The sequence below is a fragment of the Corythoichthys intestinalis genome, chromosome 19 (genome assembly GCF_030265065.1).
Source record: "Corythoichthys intestinalis isolate RoL2023-P3 chromosome 19, ASM3026506v1, whole genome shotgun sequence".
Taxonomy (NCBI): Eukaryota; Metazoa; Chordata; class Actinopteri; order Syngnathiformes; family Syngnathidae; genus Corythoichthys; species Corythoichthys intestinalis.
This window is the reverse complement of record NC_080413.1, coordinates 29870212-29894609: the sequence shown is the minus strand read 5'-3', so window position 1 is coordinate 29894609 and position 24398 is coordinate 29870212. Positions and strand designations below refer to the sequence as shown.

Here is a 24398-nt window from a genome sequence, read left to right as displayed (position 1 = left end):
ATTTGATTCCGATGGGTAAAGTTTCATTCAATTATCCCCCAGAAGTGGCAATAGCAACTAAATTCAGTGTATTTATTGGTTTAGAAACGCTAACTTCAGCAGCATGCTTAGGTCTGAAGGGATCATTTTTACAATACAATCCTTGTATTTTATTGTAAGAATTTTTCAATGAATAAAAATATATTAAAAATGTAATATTTGTAAAAAAAAAAAAAAAAAAATACAGGTAGTCCCCGAATTACGACATACCTGACTCAGGTGATTTTGACTTTACGACACGTGTCTCATCTGCTGTTTTTTTTTCTCCAGTCGTTTTTTTTAAAGTCACCTCAGTGTCTTGTCCGCCACCTCTCAGCATTGATGGTAAGTAAGTCCAGTTTATTATTTCTCATTTCATTTTGTGATTTATTAGGTCTAATTAATCAAAACGGTTGATCTTTACAGTAATTGCTATGCATATCTGGTATTTCATTATACTACATACATTTCAAGTCTATGAGCGGTCCACTTTCCTTTGTTGCACTTTGACTTCTTTGACGTCACAGCAGCGCTATTTTCTGTTAGTTTCGAGCTTACCCTAACCCAGTTGACATTTCAAGAAGGTAGAGAAACCCACCACTTGCTATTAGCCCGCTAGCTTATTGAACAGTGTTCCAGTTCCAGTAGGACCGGTGCCACTAATATCTGCCGTCTCCCTTGTTGAATTGCCCAACATTTGGACCTTATTTCCCTCGGTATTACTGTGCAGCCATTAAGGCATGGTTGTGTGAGCAATTATGTCACTATTGATTCACTGTAAAGCATTTTTGTACGCTCTTTGTCATTATTGAATTTTATTTTCTAATTGCGTGTTCATAGTTTGACGGTGACAAATTAATAAATGTCAGTTGTAAGAAGAAGTATGGTATGATCGGTGTTACCGGAGGGAAGTAATATCGACCTTATTTTTTACTTTATTTTATTAATATGCCGTATAATTAGTTTTTGGATTGTTATTTTGAGATATAAGTGCTATTTAGGGGTTTATTCAGATTTACGCGGAAATTCGAGTTCCATCGCCAGTGTAGGAACGGAACTGATTATGGCCGCTAAATAACACTCAAAAATTGATTTTAAGAAAAAAAAAAAGATTAAAAATTAATAGTATTTTAAAATGTGCCCGAAAAAGGGTTAACTGTAATCATGAAATAGCATTTACCTTCGTAGTTGACCTGCCCGTCTCCGTCAATGTCTGCTTCTCTGATCATCTCGTCCACCTCCTCGTCCGTTAGCTTCTCGCCCAAGTTCGTCATGACGTGACGAAGCTCTGCGGCGCTGATGTAGCCGTTTCCGTCCTGTGCAAAAGCATTACGGCAGCGCACATTTCAGTCGACATCTAAACAGCAGACAATTCAAGAAATGAAACCCTACAACAGTGTTGCTTTCGTCAACACTCTTTTTTTTCATGACGATGACAAGACGATAATGAGCTAAAAACATGTTTTAGAAGACTAAAACAACAAGACATGCTAGTTTTTCGTCTGACGAAAACGAGACGAAAATGCGCCATAGTTTCCGTCACATGTTCACAATGTGACACTGTGTAGTTAGCCTGCATTTAAGCAGTGTCTGGTTGTGTCACTCGTGGCGTGTTGTTGCACATCGACTCACAAGTGTCATCATCACTCAGTTGCACACACGGTAAGATTTGTTTTCTTATTTGGGCTAGAGATAATATACAATATAGCATTAGCGTAGCACTCGCGTTAGCATTAGGCTAATGCTAACTCTTGGACAATTTTTCTTACATACAGTTCGTGGTGTCCAGTGGGTATAATCAATTGAAAATAATGTACGGTTTTCCTGCTGAGTGTGCATTATCACAAAGTTGGCGTTGTCCTTGTAGACACTACAATATGTGCTCGTCTGTCAATGTTCATTTGAAATAGTTGGAAACCTTCATTTATTTTTGGAGTCTTTTATAATTTTACAGGTGAAAATATTTTGAGTAAACGTCAAATAAAACTAGATGAAATTAGTCTTGAGTTTTCGTCAACAAAAACGAGACCAAAAAAAAAAAAAAAAACACATTAAAAAAAACACATTCCGAGATGACTAAAATTATTATCATTCAAAAAACCAACACGAAAATTGAAACGCTGCCAAAAACAACGCTGCCTGAAAAAGTGTAAAACATTTTTTATCTAAATATTGTACATTTACCATACCTTGTCAAATACTCGGAAAGCCTCGCGGATCTCCTCCTCGCTGTCTGTGTCCTTCATTTTCCTTGCCATCATGGTCAAAAACTCAGGGAAGTCAATGGTTCCATTACCTGGAATGATCAACGATTCGCCGTTTAATCCAAATGGCAATTACATAAAAGCAAACTTAGCTAAGTAGATGACAGGGCCTGACATTTAGCTGATGAAAAGCACCAAAACGAAAGCATTAATTTCAGTGTTTTTGCCCCCTTTTTCCCATCTGACTTATGTGCAATATTTCCTGGAGGTGACATTTGAGGAAACCTGAAATTTTACTAGCAGGGCACATTTGTTGCATTGACGGCAGGTTGAAAGGTGTTGTTTGGTGGTGGAGTGTTGGCATGAGAGGGACTGTGTGTTCCTTTCTTAGGGAAGCCCTGCAAAGACGCTGCATATGTTACAAACACAGAGCGCAGCAGGATTCCAGGAACGGGGTGGGGGTTGGTTGGGGTAGACCCATAGCCACTCATCCATAATGTACACGGAGTGTGCGCAGCTGGAAGAGCTGTGTATATGAAGGCCTCCTATCTCTTGGTAGGAAAACCCAGCTGGAGACATGTGGGAGAAGAATGACAAAATGGAAGAAGTCCAAATGCCTTTAGTCAAGGGATTTCCAAATTACACCCCACTGATCTCTTGTCACTTTAGAAGTGGACTTAATTCTGTGATTGCATTTTTTTATATCAAATTTACATTTTGCATGAAAAAAAAAAGTGTTTATTTATGCAAAGTCTTTAGTTGGCATGACTAATGAGATGTTTTAAGTAGACGCAACTCAAATTATTCAGTTTACATTGTTGTTAACTGGATTAACTGAGGTGAATTAACTTGCATGATAACTAAGGGTGTAACGGTACATGTAATAGTATTGAACCGTTTCGGTACATGGTAGTCTGTTCGGAACGGATGCGTACCGAATGAGTTTCTGACTAGAGCTGAAACGAATACTCGAGCAACTCGAGTAACTCGAGTTTAAAAACTGATCCGAGTAGTTTTATTCACCTCGAGTAATCGTTTATTTTGACAGCTCTAAGCATCACGTTTTGCTCGGACTACTTTTAATGCGGGACAACGCGCTGATGTCACGTGCGTAGAGGAAGAGGCAAAAAAAAAAACTTACTGCAGCCGACAACCGCTACAAACGACGCCGACGTTGCTAAATACTAGCCCGCACATGCTACATTAGTTGCAGCTAGCGTCTGGTGAGTCTCATAGAGATCACATGTATGTTGAACTAGATGCGCAATGACAGACTAGGCCGCGTCTGGGCAGCGTTAGCAAACAGCCGCCATCTTAAAGCAGTAGAGCGCCAAGCGCTAATATATAAGATTAACGTTACTGTCACTACTAGCTCATCTTACGTTAGCCCTGCGGAGGGCTAGGTTTCAATCAATTAAAACCACTTTCGATGCGTGGCTAACGTGTCTTACATACAGGCTTTAACATAACATAGCGTTGTGGAGTGATAAGGGTGTCAAATAAAAACTCAATAATGCTAACTATCAATTTTAGCTCAGTAGTCATTGCTGGATAAAACACCAAGTAGCACTGGTCCCTAATGTGCTCCAATACAGCCTGTATCATACATTTATTTTGAACAGTGCAAAAACTCAAAATCCTATCAGGACCTTAACTAGAACTTAAAAATGGCTTGACACAAATAGAAATTCAATTGAAAAACGTGGGGGAAAATCCTAACTTTTAAGTGATGTGTGTTATCAAGCGTAAGGGCATTTTTAGGTGTGTGTATATATATATATATACATATATATATATTTTTTTAAAATAAGATCTAAAGGTTTTTTGAGTGAAAGCAGTGAATTAGTCTTTTTTTTAAATTCTAGTTACATCTGAGATGCAATTGTTCGCTGTTTTCAACAATATACATAAAAAATAAAGACATTGATTGACTGAAAATGATGAAATGTCTTGTTTTCTCATGTATATCTATAATTGCTCTTCACCTAAAAATATATTTGTTTTATCCGATTACTCGATTAATCGATAGAATTTTTAGTCGATTACTCGATTACTAAAATATTCGATAGCTGCAGCCCTAGACGTAATGTAACCCTTACTTTGAGGCTGTGAGTCGATCGGGTTACAGTTTCTTTGTGTAAATTATATTTACGCCGTCTTCTCTACTATAATGAGGACCAACACTGTAGGACAGTATAACCCATAAACGTCAACGGCGCGACAACGTGGCCGCCGCGACAACGCAGTGTAATGCGGGCGTTAACGTTGATCAGCCAATGCACACCAGTCGCAGTACGGCCGCCTGTTAGATGCGTCCCAGAAGCAACGCAACGCACGCGAAAAGAACGGCAGAGTTTATTATTTGACGCGAGACGCGGCCCTCCTGCGTCAATACTACTTGCTAGGATCGGGCCGGAAGTCACTTGTTTAATAATACGGTCGATTTTCAAACTAATACGCAATCGTAACCTACTTTTTGAGTCCATCAGATCTCTCGAGTGGTAGATCGGGGCACATTTGACTTGTCTTTGTTGATTTACTGCTGTCTTCTCTGCTATAATAATAACCAACACGGCCCCGTGTTCAATACAAAACCTTCCTACCACAACAAAACAAGTAGGAACTAATATTCACATAGGAACTAAAGTTATACAATATAAATGAATACTACATCATATTTGTAAAATATAAACACATAATAAAACAAATAATAGCCCATTTAAATAAAATAAATTGAAATGAGCTAAAACACCTGTAATTAAATAATAAGAATAATACACACATCCTGCTTACACAATTAAATTTATTAATTTCTGTGTGGCGCTTTAACTTGAGAAAATCCACCAATAAAGCTTTTGAAAACCGTTCATAAGAAAAAAAATGTTTCATTGAGGCATTTCATTTCTAAAATACATGTTCAAATCTTTGTCATTGGGATTGCTTTTGTCTTTAGCACAGGACTTCTGCTTTCTTTCAGAAAGAAAGCTAACCAATATGCGGGGTCTGAAAGGCAAATTGTTGTTGGATTATCTTTAAATACCCCGCTGCTTTTTGAGCAGAATTCTAGCTTTGTATAGGCTAATGTTCCTATTGTTGAAAGCACAAAAGTGTGTAATAAACAACTAGCACATTTATATTTTGCATTTTGTTTTCTTACTGTACCAAAAATGAACCGAACCGTGACCTCAAAACCGAGGTACGTACCGAACCGAGATTTTTGTGTACCGTTACACCCCTAATGATAAAGTATGTGGGCGACACATCTATGAGTAAACTAAACTTGAAATGTGCGAAATGTTTATGACCTCACTCCCAGTGCTTTTAAAAGAGGGTGCTGGCAACTGAGCTGTCAGCCCAGGTGCTCGGCTGCCACAGCGGCATGCATGTTTGATCCCAGGTCGGAGCAAAAATATTACATATTTACTTAAGACTTCGCTCCAATTACTTAAAATGTTGAGTTCCAACTTCTTAAACTGAAGTCCTATTTACTTAGAATGTTCAATTCAAAGTGGTGTTTTAATGACTTTTCTATTAGTTGACAACAGTTAAAGAAAAAAAAAAAGGGGGTTTTGACAGTGTACGAATAAAAGCCCAATTTTTTTTATAGTGCTACAGAATGTGTCCTATGATTGACTGGCAACTAGTGAAGTGTAGTGTGTGTTTTACACTAAATTACCCGGGACAGCCCCCAGGGCGTCCAACTTTGAATGTAAAATGTAGCAAATGAATGGATGAATTTTACAAGCTAAGAAAAGACAATCAAACACAAAGACACCCTCTTATGAAACATTACCTTGCATGTTCAGGGCTCCAGACTAATGTTTTTTACTCGGAGAACAGTGGCCCCCCAATTTAAAATTTTAGGGGCGTACACTGTAACAGGGTTCCTCCTGGATTTTTCCATTCAAGTTTAAAACTTTTTCAAGACCACATCCAATGACATTTATGATCAATCTTGCACCTATTCTGGCATACATTTAGTATTTATTTAATATTTTAGTAATCGAGTAATTGACTGAAAATTCTATCGATTAATCGAGTAATCTGATAAAACATTTTAAATTAACAAATTATAAATATACATGAGAAAAAAGACATTAAATCCAATATTGAACCATTTTCAGTCAATCAATGTCCTTATTTTCGATGTACATTGTTGAAAACAGGCAACAATTGCATCTCAGACGTGACTAGAAAAAAAAAATGCACTGCTTTCACTCAAAAAACTTTTAGATCTTATTAAAAAAAACATATTTCTTACCTAAAAATGTAATTACGCTTGATAACACACATCACTTGAAAGCTACGTGTTTTTCCCACGTGTTTCAATTGAATTTCCATTTGTGTCAAGCTATTTTTAAGTTCTAGTCAAGTTTTAAGTTAGTCTAAATAAATAAATAGGATTTTGAGTTTTTGCACTGTTCAAAATAAATGTATGATACCTGCTGTATTGGAGCACATTAGGGACCAGTGCTAGTTGGTGTTTTATTCAGCATTGACTACTGAGCTAAAACTGACAGTTAGCTTTATTATGTTTTAATTTTACACCCTCATCACTCTACAGCGCTGTTTTTACAGATTAAATAAAGCCTGTATGTAAGACACGTTAGCCACGCATCGACAGTGGTCATAATCAATAGAAACCTAGCCCTCAGAAGGGCTAATGTTACGTGAGCGAGTGACAGTAACGTTATATTGATTAGCGCCGAGAAGTCTACTGCTTAAAGATGGCGGCTGTTTAAATACGCTGCCCAGACGCGGCCGAGTCTGTCATTTCGCATCTAGTCCTAAATGTATGCAATATCTATGAGACGCATCGGACACAACCTGCTACCACACTAGTATCACGCGGACATAGTTTTTAGCAACGTCCGCGTAGTTTGTAGCGGCTGTCGGCTGCAGTAAGGTTTTTTTTCAAAAAAAAATTATCAGTTCTTCCTCTACGCACGTGACGTCAGCGCGTTGTCCCGCGTTAAAAGTAGTCCGGGCAAAACGTGATGCTTAGAGCTGGCAAAATAAAACGATTCCTCGAGGTGGATAAGATTACTCAGATCAGTTTTTAAACCCGAGCTACTCGAGTTCCTCGAGTATTCGTTTCAGCTCTAGAAGAAACGCTGAGGTATTTTATTTCATATTTCATTTAATGCGCTTTTGAGAGTGCAATCTTAGAAAACAAAAATAAATATTCTTATTTAGCTGTTTTTTGTAGGAATATGCGTTTGAACGATTTGTTAAGAGCATTGTAAAAAAACACATTTAGCATTTAAGCTAGCAAACTTTTGCTCTGCAAGTTAGCCAAATGTTCTGTTGTTGGACTAAGATCCTTATTTATTTGTTTCTATAGGGTTTGAGGCTAAACTCAGTCGCCGAGCTGCGATGGAAATAAATCTTGAGAACGACAAAGAAAGTCTCACATCGTTACTTGGGATGTTATAATCGTTGCGCAATTACCACTTGGAGTATAACACATAAAAACATGGTGTGTGGCCGCGTATATTTCCTGGAAGCGGAAACTACGCAGGAAGACCAGGGGGATGTGGCGACAATTTGGCGGTCCAAAAAGTCACGAAAGTGAAAGCGATATCGCATTTGAAACTTGGGGTACCACACGGTTCCCTTTCATCGTTTAATTTTCCCCTATGCATTTTTTATTACTCAAAAATAAATAAAAACGCTACTGATCGCGCATAGATGAAAAATATACTCGCAAAGCTCTAATTTTAGTTGTAAAATGTCATCATTTGGCCCCAGTCTCGACCCCTGATGTTTAGTCATTGTTCACTTTTGCAAATGAAAAGGCAAATTATTGAAAATTGATTAAACCACTTGTCAAACTGGACCAGATCCAGTTCAATTTTGTGTAGCGCACAATGTTGTGCATTGACGTGTTTCTTACTAAAATATAATAAATTATAACTTTTGAAAACATTGACAGGGTCCCCCCAGAATTGATAAATCTAAATTCAAGACTTTTAAGACCTTTTTTTAATGCCATTTCAACTGAAAATTAATACTTTTCTTGCACCCATTATTTAGATCATATTGCATCATATTAAATAAATAAAGTACTGAACATCAAATTTTACCTCAATTACTAAGTGTTTGACAAAAGAATGTACATATATTGAAGATACAATTAAAACACATTTAAAGTAACATTATAAAGTCAGAATTTTTTTAAACACACACACGCACACAATAATTATGGACAAAAAGAGGAGGAGGACAGAACTCAGATCAGCCATCTTCTGTAACAGGCTAGCCGCTAGTGCACCTGCCAAGACCCCAGTGAACATGGCTAACTCGAGTTAAAACGGCGAAATTCACATTCATTCGAAAGGCAAACTGAAATGTTTAAGCAGGTCCACTGACTTCGCATGACCCATAAACTGCAACCTAAAGTATCTGGATGTAACTTGAGCCCTTATCACATACTTCAAAACAATGGGAATATCGCAGGACTTAACCGTGCAGCAGTTGTGTGTGAAAACAATTTCCCGTGTCGACTGACATGGGAAGCAGTGTGCGTGAAAGCAGGCGTTAAATTCCCAGGTCACAGCAGATGGCTGATGACTTAAACATTATAGTGGCGGTCGATGTAACTTCCTCCCTCTTCGCAGTAGAGGAGGAAAAGCGGTAAACAAACATCGCAATTATAAACATAGCAAGCTGGAAACGGCTAAATTAAACTGAAAACATGACCAAAATTAAAATGTCAATGATTACGTCGGGCCGGGCCAGCGTTCTTTCTCGCTAACTTTTTGAAATAACTATATATTAACGATGTATGAATGATAAACTAAGGAATACTTGTTATAAAATAAATAAATTGGATAAAAAAAGAAGGCGCTGTATGGTCATTGCAGAGCCAGAGCGTGCCTATACGCCCTTTTTAATCTTCCCCTCTGCGAGTCTGCAAAACCGCATCTGTTTATTTATATTTAATAAACTTTTCCAGCGCTATTTCGTTGTGTAAATAAATTTATAATAATCATAAAAATATGTTGTCTATTTAAACATTAAGAAAATGTGCGGGGTTTTTTTTCTGCCAACTGAGAATTCGTTACAAAAGACAGGCTTTTATGCAGACATCGTCACAAATGTTATCACACAAAACGCGGGTTGGGCTTCAATACCTGCGGACCAGTTCGGGTCGGGCTGGATTTTTTAGGCCCGATTTTACCTCTATCTTAAAGTCTTGATGAGCTTAAATTGGCTGCAGTTACGAGTCGGGAATGCTCCCCCGGAAAAAAACACGATTTGACCAACATTGTTTAACAAACTTTTCCAGCGTTATTTCATTGTGTGAATGCATTTATAATGATCATAAAAATATGTAGACTATTTAAACATTAAGAAAATGCGTTTTTTTTTTCCTTCCAACTGAAAATTCGTTACAAAAGACAGTAACGACATCGGGAACGCTCCCTCTGGAACAAAACGCAATATGACCAACATTGTGACAGCCGATGCCGGCCAAAAATGACGTAATATCCGAAACAGATCACCAATGGACTCATTTGAAGTATATGAATGGTGGTCTGTTTTGGTGTTCAGAATCCACAATACTTCTGCCTGCAGGGTTTTCGTTCCACCGACAAACGGACGCATTCCTGATGCAGAGATGGGTGGATTCTCCGTTTTGCCGGTTGTGGTGGTTTGGCACGCACGAATTGTATTTTGATTTGTAGTGCAGTGCATCGTAAAAAATCTATGCGTCATCTTCGTTATGGATTCAAAACAAAATCAAAAAAACTGTCACGGATATAATTTAGGTTGCACTGAGATGTTCTTGAAAATTAAGACCACGGTGAAAAAATTCCAGACGTACAACAGCTAATTTAATACTTTTAATACCTTTAATCATTGAAAACTAAATTCAATGCTTTTTTAATACTTTTAGTAACCCGCAGGTACCATGATTGACCTATTGCAAGCATTTTTGTGTTCTAAATTCCCACTTTAAAAACAAATTGAAGCATTTTCCAAGTTTTTTTTACTAGCTTCTGATCTCAAAATTAGCTCTCAGTCAATTCATTGTGCATATAAAACAATATTAGGGGATCAAAATGGCCTTCTTTGGCAAACTAAAACTATGTTGTCCAAGACAAAATGAGCTTGACACACCTGCCTTGAAAAGAACACGTATTACGTAAACTTGGCTAGGAAAACGTGTTTGTATGTGCATTCAAAGTTGAACAAATAACTAACCGGTCTGTGTTGAAACAAGCACTAGTGTGCTGATGAAGGCTGTGACGAAGAATGCAATGCCCCCTACTGGCTAACTCCTAACCTACAAGCAAATATAAGCACGGAATAAATTAATCAGCCCTTATTAAAAATAAATAAATAAATAAATGAGGCTTTGAAGATTGATGCGTATATGTCCCTAGACCAGGGTTCACTAAATCCGGACCTCGGTGCCACTTTTCCTGTCGTGTTTTCCACGTCTCTCTCCCCTAACACACCTGAATCAAATGATTATGTCATCAGCAAACTCTCCAGAAGCCTGATAATGATCCTGATTATTTTGATTCAGGTGTGTTGGAAGAGGAAGACATGAAAAACACGACAGGAAAAGTGGCACCGAGGTCTGGATTTAGTGAACCCCGCCCTAGACTATACCTACCAAATTTCATTGTGAGCCATCTATGAATAACGTAGGATTAGATAAAAAATGATTGTGTACAACAACAACATGAGCGGCCACTTGACAGGTATTCAGCCTGTAAAATGTTGGGGAGCTCTGACACCTGCTATTGACTGACTGTTATGAATTCAATCTGCATTCCTCTTGCTAAAGATTCAATGTTCTATTTGCTTTTCATTATGGACGCTGTGCATGTGTGTGTGCACCGAAATCAATCAAGAAAGGAACTATGAAGGGGTCACATTCTGTTGAGAAGTTAATTTTACATGTTAAAACTAAATGCAGGGGTGTCGTAATGATTAAAAACTCAATTAAAAAAAAAAGGTCTGATGGAATTACAGCTGAAGGTCGGGAAGACTGAGGGCAAAGCACCCAGAGGGATTAGCCCTCGGGTGGGACAGACGGGCGAGGGGGATTGTACAGATTAGACAATGACCGAGAACGCCTTGAGATAAAGAGCGCAGCGAATGAAAATCTAGACGCGTGTGTGCGTGTGAATAGAGGAACAAAAAGGGATGCGGAAATGTGAGAGGGCAGATGGTGATCTCGTGGCCCAGGGTAACAATCCAAAGACCTGTTATCTAACACAGAAGAGACCCCGCAGCATTGAGAGATCTCGCTACGCTCCGAGGGGATGGGAACAGAAGAGGGAAGGGACGATGAATGGAGAATCGAGGCAACCCTGGAGCAATAGCTCCCCCAAAAGCACCACGGTCGCGAGATGGAGGGATGGACGCAAGGAGCTATGTGAAGACTGGGAGGAAGAGTCGACAGATTACGGTGGGAGGGAAGCAGAGGTAAAATGAGCGTTAAGGGAGAGGGGCGTGGGCGTTTGGAGATGGAGATGAGGGAGAAGCTAAGAGGAGAGGAGAGTGGAAGGAGTGAACCGAGTGGGAGATGGTGTGATTGCACATAAGAGGCGCGCTGACGCAAACTATAGAAGGCTGAGGCTTCTCTGTGTACTTGAATGTGTGCTCATTGTTTTTTCTCCAGCATACCAAGCCTTTAATGAGGTCCTTTTGAGGCAGCGTCATGACGAATCCTGGCTTTCATGTCACAATGTTCAAAGAACACCATTTTTCGAGTCAAGTTTGAAACACGATTGCCATCAAGGTTAAGAAAGTCAGGTGTGTGTGCGCACCATAAAATGTACTAGTTTTAAATGAAACACATGAATTACACCCAAAAAAATGCAGGATTGTTTCTGTTAAACAACCACTCCTGCCTTCTCCATTCAGTTCAAGGTTCCGCTAAAGCCCACTTGTTTGGTAAACAAAGGTGATTTTCAATGGCCAGCTTACGGCTCATGGCTGTTGATGCGGGTACTGCATGTGCAAAAGCAAAGAGAGCCCTTATGTAACCACCTTTATTTTCCATTACTAGCTTCATTGCTGTCTGACCTAGATTGCATCAGCCAAGGGAAGCAGAGGCAGAACGAGAGGATGTTGGTGATGTGTGGATGCGTGTGTGCATTAAATGCTTGCTTGCCGCTCTTGGGTGCAAGTGGAAGAGTGGAGGGTGGGCACCGAGGACGATGAGAGGACGCTCTGATAGCTGGGAGCCAACCTGTGGCGCAATTGATTTCCCCTCATTGATGCGGTCCCATTTATGAAATCCTATAAGCTGACATAGCGCAGCTAGGGTCAAAGTGTTCTCACGAGAATCTGACTGAAAATCGTGTGACAAACACAGCACTATTGTCACGTCAACTGCAGTGCAATCTAGCAACTTGAGATTGCTTATGTGAATTATAGGTCTTCTCCATTGTTTGTCTAATTGTGAAACAGTTCATTATTAGTTTGCAAAGTGAATTAAAATGACAAACATCTACAAATGAAACTTCTTTCCCCAAAATTTCATGTTATCCTCAAGTGCTGTCCATTGCTATATATCAAAGACGACTAACATCTTCAAGTGTATTGACCAAGGACAACTCTTTTCTCTTTCTGCCTTTTCAGTCTTCACAAAAGAAGACATAAAATCAGTGGTAGTTTACAGTGACCTTTACACCATTCCCTTGATGTCATTCTTTGTCAAGCTTCTTGCAGCATGCACTTTGATCTCTCTGATCTCTCTCTATATGTGTGTAATGCAGAGACTTGACTTGTCCTTCTTTGCTGCACCTTGATGACTTTAACAATTGTTGGCAATGGCAGGAGTTGAAGCACATTCTTAGCGGGCACAAATGATTCGTAAAAACAATTTTTAAGTACCGGTAATTGTGTAAGGGCGCCCACCTACCAAGTAATGCAAATACAAGGGATGTCCCAATCGCATATTTTTGTACGTGAGTCCGAGTGATTGAGAATCTACTGATATAGAGTCCCAATCCGATACTGAAAAGTTTTTTTTAACGTTTTTTTTTTCTTTCTATTTGAACAAAATTTCTAAACATGTTACTGTCCCACTGTGCCACCTTCATAATGTGAATTACTTTTAAACAAGAACACCTTTATTAAATGCTTCATTGAGTGAGTCCACTCAAATCCACTTTCGCTTTGACGCTTATAAATGAGTTGCCACAGCAGACAGACGACTGGGCTGCAAATGTAACGATGATTGGCACATTTGTGCCTTTTGATCGTAGAGCTACCAAGCTTCTCTGGCAAGATCAAAGCTACAAGTATGTCAATCATCGTTAATTTTAAGTACCAAACGCAAGCTGCACTGGACAGTAGGGCAGCACTGCTTAGCAGGAGGGACGGTGTGGCGCTGTACGAGCATGAAGCAGAAAAACAAAACTATTGTTTAAATTAAAACCCCGATCCTTTTCACCCGATTCTGATTATCTGAAAAATGGCACGATCGGCCCAATTTCCGATCGCGTGATCGGATCGCGACACCCCTAGCAAATACTGCAAAAAAGTAGCGTTTGAAAGACTGTTGCAAATGGTTGCAATTTTATAGTCAATGAATTCCATTCAACAAGAAACGCATTGTCATCTGGACTTATTTTCCTGTTCATGCCCTATATGGGCAAAAACACACATCTTCTCAAACTGTCCACTTGACCTCCCTGATTGACAGAGTGCCGAATTATATCTCAGATGATGCATTTTGATCAGCATTAAAACGCATGGACAGGTGATCACCTATCACACCAAAAATTGGCCTGTAATAATTGTGAATTCTTCTCCACTGACAGCTGATTGTCTGGTGTGCTGGACCTCACAGCATTTTACTTACCTCTTACTTGCCAACCAGATATTTTGTGCTAATTGTGTGAAACTTGACCCTCCACCTTGATGATGATTCTTTGTTCAAGTGGGTACTCATTACACACCCACCACTACATGGTGGCTTCTCTAAATGCTATCCCTTTAACAAAAAGTATTTTGGTCACCAAACTGTTTTGATGCTCTTTTACCATTATTTTGACTGTTCAACACCTTTAAGCCAATCAGTCAAAAAACGGATTTGAAAAGGGTGTACTGACCGTCAGCGTCCACCTCATTGATCATGTCTTGCAGCTCGGCCTCTGTGGGGTTCTGTCCCAGCGACCTCATAACAGTGCCGAGTTCTTTGGTGGTGATGGTGCCGTCGCCATCCTTGTCGAATAAGGAGAAGGCCTCCTTGAACTCTGTCGAGGGCAGAAGTATAATGTTAGACATATGTTAGGCTATAATGAGCATAATTATGGATTTTCTTTTGGTTAGTAAATATAAAACAGGGATATCTAAAAACATACTAGGGTAAAAGTAGGCTTCTTAAACTGATGGTGAGTGACTAAATATGTTTATTTATTGAGGCTTAATCTTGGGGCTTTTGGACCTTATGCAAAAAGACAATAATTAAGATGTCTAATTGTTCAGGCTTTGAACAGACTGGCTCCTCCCCCATTCCAGGATCTCAGTAAACACATGAGCACCGGCAAAAAGGGGACTTGAGGTAAAATGGCGTAGACTTAAATTCTGCCAAATGGTGGTGTCCATTAGAGGAATACATATCAGACCGTGTGACAAAGTCAACACCTTAAAAATGACAGTTAACCAGTGAAGAAAAAAAAGCTAAAAACAAACCGGACCTGCTCGCATTAATGATCTTAATCTATGTGTACATTGTGAACATGGTTTTACTTTCATTTTAACTTTTGTATGTATTCTGTGTTTGGGATGTATGGATATAATATCGGTATGTTAGGTCGTATTATTTATTTTATTGTTTTAGAATACCTGCCTAGTGCTGCAACAAAAGATTATTTTCATAGTCTATTAATCAGACGATTAATTAAACAATCAAATAAATGTCACTTTTTTTTTTTTATTACCTACACAATTAACCTGGAAGTTGTTTTAGGCATTATGTAAGTAACTGACAAAATAGATGACTATTTTCTTCAAAAAATTTTTTTTTTTTTACAGCTTTCTGACTTAACTGTAGTCTATAACTATATCGGTTATCAAATTCGTTGGCAACTAAATTTTTCGCTTTTAATCAATTTATTCGATGAGTCGTTGCAGCCTTATTGAGAAACTAGTTCAGACAGTAAGTTGTCTGAAAATTGGCAAAACTGAATTGTTGTTTTCCAAAGTAAAACCAGATTTTTGTTCATGTCCTACTTTAACTTAACAAAATATCATGAATAAATCTGATCATTACGACTGAGAAGTTATATGTATGTTATAATTTCAGGAATTGAGACAAGTTTAAGGTGAAGAAGGTCCTAAACGATTAATTGTCGATTAATCGATGAATTGCTGCACCTCTATCCCTGCCTTTGGACACTGAATGGAATTTACCAACTATGCTAGCGCCGGCACATTTAGATTGATATTTTTTTACTGATGTATTATTTACAGAGCATTGTGATCATCAAATAATGAAGTAAAATAATTAGCCAAATACTGTATGCATTTGATGGAGAAAAGAACAATGCCGTATTCAAAATCAGAGTTTAAGCCAACATGAACATGTCATTAAAGCAATTGTCTCAGTTCTAAAGTTGGGAGTTTGGATCCAGGCTCCGACCTGCCTGTGTCAAGTATGCATGGTTTTTACCCTGGTCCTTGCACAAATTTGCTGAATATGTTTATCTTTAAATTATTCATAGGCGGTAATGTGAATGGTGACTAGTTTTGAGTGCACCCTGCCATTGGCCCAAAGTCAGATAGGACAAACTCCGGTGGGGGTGCCAAAATCCAAGCGAGGATAAGCAGTATAAAACATTCATCGATGGATGTGGCTTTACTGGTATCACTCCTGTAAATACTTTTTCCATTAAATTCCGTTCTTTATGCAATTCTAATTTTCTTCCAAGGGAGAGAAAAGCCCTTCATTATGCATTTTTTATTGTATTATGTGATAAGAGCCAAATTATGCAAGCTTCATTGAATAAAATAAAATGTAGCCGTTCATACCTGCAATCTGCTCCTCTGTTAGTTGGTCAGCCTGTGGAAGGAGAAAAGGAAAGGGAGGGTGAGCGGGGGTTGCAAACAAACAAGTTACTCAGCACGCACATTTTCCAAACTCCCAGATGTACTGGTCATCACATTCCACATCATCCCTACCCACCCACTAACACGCGTTTCAACACTAGAGACTGTGTTCAGGGCTCTGTTGGCCCTGAGCTGGACCGAAAATAGAAAAGCACTCAGGGGGGATGCTATGATTTACCAATGACAATACTCTAAATTAACAAGCTCCCAGCTCTATGGATACATGCCAATCTATAATTTACCATAAGTTTGTATTTTTTTAAGATAGTCCAAATGACATTTTTCCCACCCTTATTCAGCGCGTGATCTGACCAGGCAAAATTGGATCTTTATCACACTTTAACGACATTACGAGTCCATCTCATTTCCTGGTCACAGTTTGATTGCTGTGAAAACAATCGCACACATTCTGCAGATGACACTACATAAGTGTGAATCTGTTAGACGTGTTCACAGTTTTGCACAGGCTGACTACAGCCACAAACTAGACGTCGTTCTCTGAAAATCAACATTTTAAGACGGTCTAAGAGGGTTAACATGGTCATGGTTAGCATGGTCATGGATTCTGATGTCCAACTAACAGTGGGGAACTGATGCTAGTTCAATAACGCAGTGCATAACAAATAATGATAATAAAAAAAAACATTGTTCGCCAGTGAAAATGGCACACCGACAATTAGAAAGTACAGCAGATGTGAGCGCACATAGACACATGCAGCTGTGAATGGCAATCTTCCTTGACACCAAAACTTTCCATTCCCATGGCTCAAGTGAATTAGTCACAGTTACCAGCTCTGCCTCCAAGCCAATTCCCATAGCAGTTTGGAGCACTTAAATGTGTGTACCTGCAAATTAGCTCCGGAAACCGATGCACATTGAGGTCATCGGTACATCCCAGAGAAGCGGAAAAACAATCTAAGTTTGTTTCTATTTTTCTAAGCCAGAAAATTGGCAAAATAGTGCTTGGTTTCAGTGTAATACTATGACAGACATGAACAAAATTGATGAATTTATTGCCGGTATAATTACGGGACAGCAATTATGGATGGGCATGAAAACGGCTTGATTAGTACTTGTATTGAACTGATAATTGATAAACTGCATCCCGAAGAGGATTAGGAAAAAATATGTTGCACTAGTTCACTGGACCCAGCAGAGGCACTGCTGTTTCAGTCCCAATTAGATTTCTGTCCATAGAGGAACAACATAATATCACCATGTTTTCCCAAAAGTCAAATAACACTCCAAAATAGTATTTCACATTTAATATGATCATCAATTCAATGACATAAAAGCGATATGATTAACGTCACGATTTTCAGTCAACAGCACGACATCACAGGGACATAAATTGTTTTCTGACCATGACGTCATCTCTGATGACTAACGAATTATTAAATACATCCCACAAAAATGAGTAACAAATTGTTTGAATCCAGAGTAATAGCAACACTGTTAAATATTAATACATTTGTGTCAGACTCAGCCTTTACACAATGCCCATTGTAGCAGGCCTGTTCCGAATAAACGTGAGACTTGACTGATGATTTGATGTCTTTTATTATCAAACCATGCCAAATGTTCACAAATAACCATTAAAAAAATAAAACCTTCACCACAATCACCGTAAGAGCTTTGCCTCTTCCAGAGGGGCTGCTAGAAATTATCAAAAGTTTTCACATTCAAATTAGCACCTCTCCTGAGCTGTAAAGTAGGACTACTCATTGGCGTTAAGCCTGAACGATATATCGTTTAAACATTGCCATCGCGATGTGCGTGTGCGCGATAGTCCCATCGCAAGCATGTGCGATAGTTTTTCTTTTTTTTGATCCACATACGCCTCACTTTCTGGTCTGCGCACAGCCTCCTACCCTCCCTCTCCCAGCCTTTTGATCCTCTCAGTCACTGCGGCACAACGATGACTTTGATCTGGCCAAGGAAGCAGACTTCACACGGGCATCTGTCAATCATCGTTTAACTTGTTAAACAGTTGAAAGGAAGCCGCGCTGGAATGAATGTGTGTACTGTGGGGACGTTGGAGACATTTAAATGCCAGAAATGATCATGAGGAGTTTGAAATTTCTACATGTCACTTCAACAGTCACAGCCAAAGTAGATTAACAGAAGCATTTAATAAAGCCAAGCATTTATCTGCTACAGTACTTTATTCTTGTTCAAAAATGATTTGGTTGGACAGTTATGTTTAAAACCTATCATAATTATGACATTTGAAGTGCTTAAAAACCATTCATTATATACATTTTTTAAATCACTTTGGGGGGAAAAGTGAGGAAAAAAAACATGTCTTATATGTATCTCTTTCCAATGCTAAATCTGAATAAATACATTGGGCACATAAAACACACAAAAAAAAAAAAAAAAAAAATGGGGGGTGCGCTACTTCGCGGTTTTTCACTTATTGCGGCGGGTTCTGGTCCCCATTAACCCCGAAAAACAAGGGATGACTGTACACTGTGGTGATGGTGAGTCATCTAAAGTCTTTACAAACAGCTATTTAAGTCATTTTGTGAAAAATTCTTGAAAAAAAATATATAATTTTTTTTTTTAATATTGCAATATAATATCGCAATATATCGCAAACCCCCCAAAAATCGCAGCAATAGTTTTTTCCAGTATCGTTCAGGCCTAATTGCCGTTAACTGTCCTACAACTGTAGCTCCAAGACAAGTTCTGTTTGCAGAAGGAAATAAACCATATGCAACCTGCACAAACCTAGTGTGGAGTGATGTTGGTGGCTCCACCTCATCATTCAATGTAATGGAGTAAAGTTTGTGCCACAGAGTTAGTGTAAGAGAATGGCCCCAAGTAACTCCCCTTGATGTTAATTATGTGCTAGGGACAGATTTTAGGGACAACTGACAAAAAGTCTGGCAAGAGAATCTGAGGTTCTTAGACAAGCTTAAAGAAGGAATAACGAAAAGGGAACAGGGACACTGTGAAATGCCTCTACCATTTAAACAACAGCCACACTTGCCAAACAACAGAAAAAGTGCTGAAATCAGACTTGAACATCCAAGGCGAAAACTCAATAAAGATGAAAAATATAAATGTGACTACTTGGCATTATTGAAAGGGCTTGATGTCGAAGAAGTAATTGATGATGTGTTTGATTGTTCTGCTAAACATATTGGTACAAGTTTGAATGATCATCTTCTTCATGGGCCAGATCTAATGAACAATCTAACAGGCCCTCTACTGCGATTCAGGCAACATCCTATTGCTCTAATGTAGGGCTGCAGCTATCGAATATTTTAGTAATCGAGTAATGGACTGAAAATTCTATCGATTAAATCGAGTAATCGGATAAAACATTTTTTAAGGTAAAGAGCAATTATAAATATACATGAGAAAAAAAGACATTTAATCCAATATTGAACCATTCAGCCAATCAATGTCTTTATTTTCGATGTACATTGTTGAAAACAGCCAACAATTGCATCTAAGATGTGACTAGAAAAAAAACATTTACTGCTTTCACTCAAAAAACTTCTAGACCTTATAAAAAAAACATTTTTTACCTAAAAATGTAATTACGCTTGATAACACACATCACTTGAAAGCTACGTGTTTTTCCCACGTGTTTCAATTGAATTTCCATTTGTGTCAAGCTATTTTTAAGTTCTAGTTAAGTTTTAAGTTAGTCTAAACTGTAAGTACTGATAGGATTTTGAGTTTGCAGTGTTCAAAATAAATGTATGATACCTGCTGTATTGGAGCACATTAGGGACCAGTGCTACTTGGTGTTTTATTCAGCAATGACTACTGAGCTAAAACTGACAGTTTATTATGTTTTAATTTTACACCCTCATCACTCTACAGCGCTGTGTTTTTACAGATTAAATAAAGCCTGTATGTAAGACACATTAGCCACGCATCGTCAGTGGTCATAATCAATAGAAACCTAGCCCTCCGAAGGGCTAATGATACGTGTGCGAGTGACAGTAACGTTATATTTATTAGCGCTCGGAAGTCTACTGCTTAAAGATGGCGGCTGTTTACTAACGCTGCCCAGACGCGGCCGAGTCTGTCATTTCGCATCTAGTTCTAAGTGCATGCGATATCTATGAGACGCATCGGACACTACCTGGTACCTGCTACCACACTACCATCATACGGGCCTAGTTTTTAGCAACGTCGGCGTAGTTTGTAGCGGCTGTCGGCTGCGGTAAGTTTTTTTTTTTTTTTTTTAAATAGCTTCTTCCTCTACGCACGTGACGTCAGCGCGTTGTCCCGCATTAAAAGTAGTCCGGGCAAAACGTGATGCTTAGAGCTGGCAAAATTAAACGATTCCTCGAGGTGAATAAAATTACTCGGATCAGTTTTTAAACTCGAGTTAGTCGAGTTGCTCGAGTATTCATTTCAGCTCTACTCTAATGTGCAATATAGAAAAGATGTTTCACAAGTTTCATGTCCAGGAGAGTGACCCGAGACTATCTGCGTGTCCTGTGGTGGACAAACTGAAGTATCGACACCCAACCACAGCAATATCGAATGAAGGTACCCCTTTTTGGTGTAGCATCGTCTCCTGGGTGTGCAAATTGCGGTCTAAAGTTTGGCCAAGCAACATCGTCACTCGCATCCCAACTTTTATGTGGATGATGGAGTCAAAAGCACAGAGACTGTAGAAAAGGCACTACACTGCTTGAAATATATAAGTGTAACACCATAACCATAACCATAACCATATGCGAGCAAGGAGGGCTTAGTCGACATAAATTCAGCTTGAATAGTCATGCTGTGCTTCAAAGTATCCCTCCTCTTGAATGGGCTGGGGATGCAAAAACAAAGGACCTGAAATTTAAAAACATGCCACAAGAAAGAGTCTTGGGCATTCAATGGAATATTGAAAAGGAGAATTTCAGATTTGACAACACTTTAAAGAATCAACCAGCAACATGGAGAGGCATCATGTCAACTGTCACATCCATCCACAACCCTCTTGGCGCCATATGTGCTCAACGGGAAAAGGATCTTGCCAGAAATGTGTCACCAAGGTATCTGTTGGGATGATAACCTGTAATAATCAAGACTACCAAGGTGAGAGAGCTGGCAACGTGTCTTAGATCAGGGGTTCCCAACCTATTCCACTAAGGCACACTGTGGGTGCAGGATTTCATTCTTACCAAACAAGATGACAACACTTTTTCCCCAATCTGGTGTTTTACAAGTGCAATCAGTTGATTGCAGTCAGGTGTGGCTTGTTTTAGCAGAAGCCTCATTGGTTCAACTGTCTCTGCTGGATCGGCTGGAACAAAAACCAGGACCCACAGTGTGCCTTGAGGACTGGGTTGAAAACCCCTGTCTTAGATAACCTAGGGCCACCACCCGGCTCTTTCCAAAACAACCACCTCTACAGAACAAAAAGATGCCGTCGCATGCAGTTTTTAGCTGAGCAATTCTGGAGCAGGTGGAGACGTGGGTATCTGCACAACATCCTTGCCACACACCAAAAAGGAACCTGGAAGTTGATGACATCATTTTGACACTGATGAACAGTTACCCAAAGGAAAATGGACACTAGCCAGTCTTAGAAACTTTCAACGGCAAGGACTCAAACGCAAAGTGAAAATATCCTTTGGTGATAAAAGACTGAATAACAAAGGGCAATGTGCTAGTAAGCCTTCTGTTCGCGAGCGTCCTGTCCAAAAGCTAATGGAGTTGTGGTTATTTCATTTTTTGAAAATTAAATCTTTGTTTGATGTTACTAGTATTATTAATTTTGGAGGGAGTATAAATAACCTAATCCTAATTTTCTGTCAACTGAGTGTAATTTAATTTGTAATTCACCATGACTTCTGGTTATGCTTTTATTTTGGTATATTTCCAGTTTCAAGAGTTTTGCAATGTTCGTAGCCTGGAGGTGGGCTGTTACTATTAACAACAGAGTGGACTCCTAATATGGTAGTTAGCTTTAACTTCACAATGAAAGAGTCTGCTTGTATACGTTTTGACTGAAAACATGCCGTCACGTCACTGTCACATGCTGTATGTCCAACATTGCTGCTATCTAAATGGATTTTGAATTGTAGACACCCATACTCGTACAATCATGGATGTGCTACTTGATTGATCCACCTTAGTTACATTGAGAGCAGCGACTGTTGTTTTTGCTAGGAGTGATGCTTACAGGGCTTGAAAACCTTTCATTTGCTTTGTGATCGGCGTTGTGCAAGCAAGTGGAATGTCTTTCTTTGCAGCTGTCACAAATGGGACGATGACAAAACCTTGGCGTTATGACCCACCTTTAAGCATCCATAGCACAGTTTGTTGTCTTTAACGTATGCTCGCTTCTCTTCAAGAGGTTTACTTGTGAAGTTTGGGCACTTTGACAAATAGTCTTTTCCATCTAAGCAAAACATGCAAGGTCCCCTTGTACAGCTTGTCTTGGCCTTGTCTTTGTGTACTATAGGCTGATTTGTGAAGGCTTGAGTGAATCCGTGTGGTCTTCTGTCCGTCGTTTTTCTCTTATTGTAGGATGAGCTGGATGTATGCCAAGCATATGAAGAAGTCACAGGATTCCATGCAATTTCAATTTCTACAGCGACAAATTGTGCTAAGTCCGTGAAAGAGGGAAAATCCTTGCCATCCATAGGTGTGACTGTGACCTGACGATTCCATCGAGCTGCCAACCACTCTGGAACTTTCTGCAGCAGCTTCATCACAATCAACTAGTATTTCAAGACCTTTGACATGTAGTGTGGCTTGAAGACATGCATTTTAAAAGTCTGAAAATGACCGCAACCCTTCTACATCCTTTGATCCCATCTTAGGCCATTTTGACAGTTTGTCTCTATAGGCTCTTTGAACAACAGAGGGCTGTCCATAGCATTGGTTTAGCCTTTAGTATGCATAATTGTAGGCCTCTTCATCACTGCTATAACACATGCCCTCTAGACATTTTTGTGCAGAGCCCGTGACATACGTTTTTAGCAAATGACATTTCACAGCAGCTGCCATTGGAGTCGACAAGTGCAGCAAATGTGGTCCTCCAACCAATGTAGGAAATTGGATCACCGTTGAAAACTGTGGGCATTGGCACTGGTATTCTGTTTAAGGCATTGCGGTCTTGGATGGCTCTGGCCAACTGGGGAATGTCTGTGGGAGGTGCTGGTGTGGCAACTTTGGGATCCGGATAAGACACATTTGGTTATGTTGGAACAAACACTTGGATTTGAGGATTAACGGGGCGCTCTAGGCAACTTGGAGGTGCTGCTGCTTCATGTCTTGATTGATTGTCAACAGAGAAATTATCATTGTCACGCAATTGCTGACGGTCCATAGCCATACCCATTTCTCTGCCGTAAATCTCACATTTAGCACGAGGAGCTTGCAGTTCCTTTTCTGCCTTTATACGCTCGAGTTCCGATTTTTGTACCTCCAACTCCTTTCTGTGTTGCTTCTCAACTTCTCTTATTTTCTACCTTTGCTTGATTTCCATTTGCAGGATTTTGTATTCCGCTTTCTTTGCTGCCAGCTCAGCGGCTACCTCGATTTGTTTAGCTTCAATGCTGGAGGTGTCTGATTGCGAAGCTGTACCATAGATGCAGTCGGCATACTCATCAGACAAAAGTTGATGAAGACGTTGCTTCTCTCTGTTGACATCAAAATCTTCAATTGCTACGATACACTCATTGATGATTTTCATGTCTTTTGTTATTGCATCACTAGCATCCATTTTGCTTCCTGCATCAGAAGATGATAGTGTATGCTCTTTAATATCACTATACACATCCATCATGTTTTGCATTCCTTTTTCGACGTCATCCGCCATTGAACCCAGCATATGTTCCAATAGATCGGACTTCAAGCTTTCTCTGGATGTCTTTAATATCCCTTTCCATTGTTCATATAGCCGAAAAAGTCTTTCCCTTTTTAATTAGCTCTTCCGTATATGTATGCTTTTTATCTTTTAGCACGCAAGGCCGCTCAGAACGCCTGGATAATGCTAACTCACTTATATCTTGGCCGTCTTTTAACTCACCAGAAGTTGCTGTATCCTTCTGTCATTGTTGCTACAGCTCGCTGCTTATGCCATTGTCCATCCTTTCATGAGCAGCTCACTGAAGCACG

At 39.3% G+C, this 24398-nt stretch overlaps 1 protein-coding gene across 1 annotated transcript in view; it reads right to left on the bottom strand.

Annotated features, from left to right (window-relative positions):
* Window positions 1-24398, bottom strand: part of calm1b (calmodulin 1b) — a 32346-nt gene that overhangs the window by 1831 nt on the left and 6117 nt on the right. The window contains exons 2-5 of the mRNA XM_057823695.1: window positions 16230-16260; window positions 14309-14452; window positions 2208-2314; window positions 1199-1334 (exon numbers count right to left, since the gene is read on the bottom strand). Coding sequence (XP_057679678.1) covers window positions 1199-1334; window positions 2208-2314; window positions 14309-14452; window positions 16230-16260 — 418 coding nt within the window. The remainder of the gene's footprint in view (window positions 1-1198; window positions 1335-2207; window positions 2315-14308; window positions 14453-16229; window positions 16261-24398) is intronic.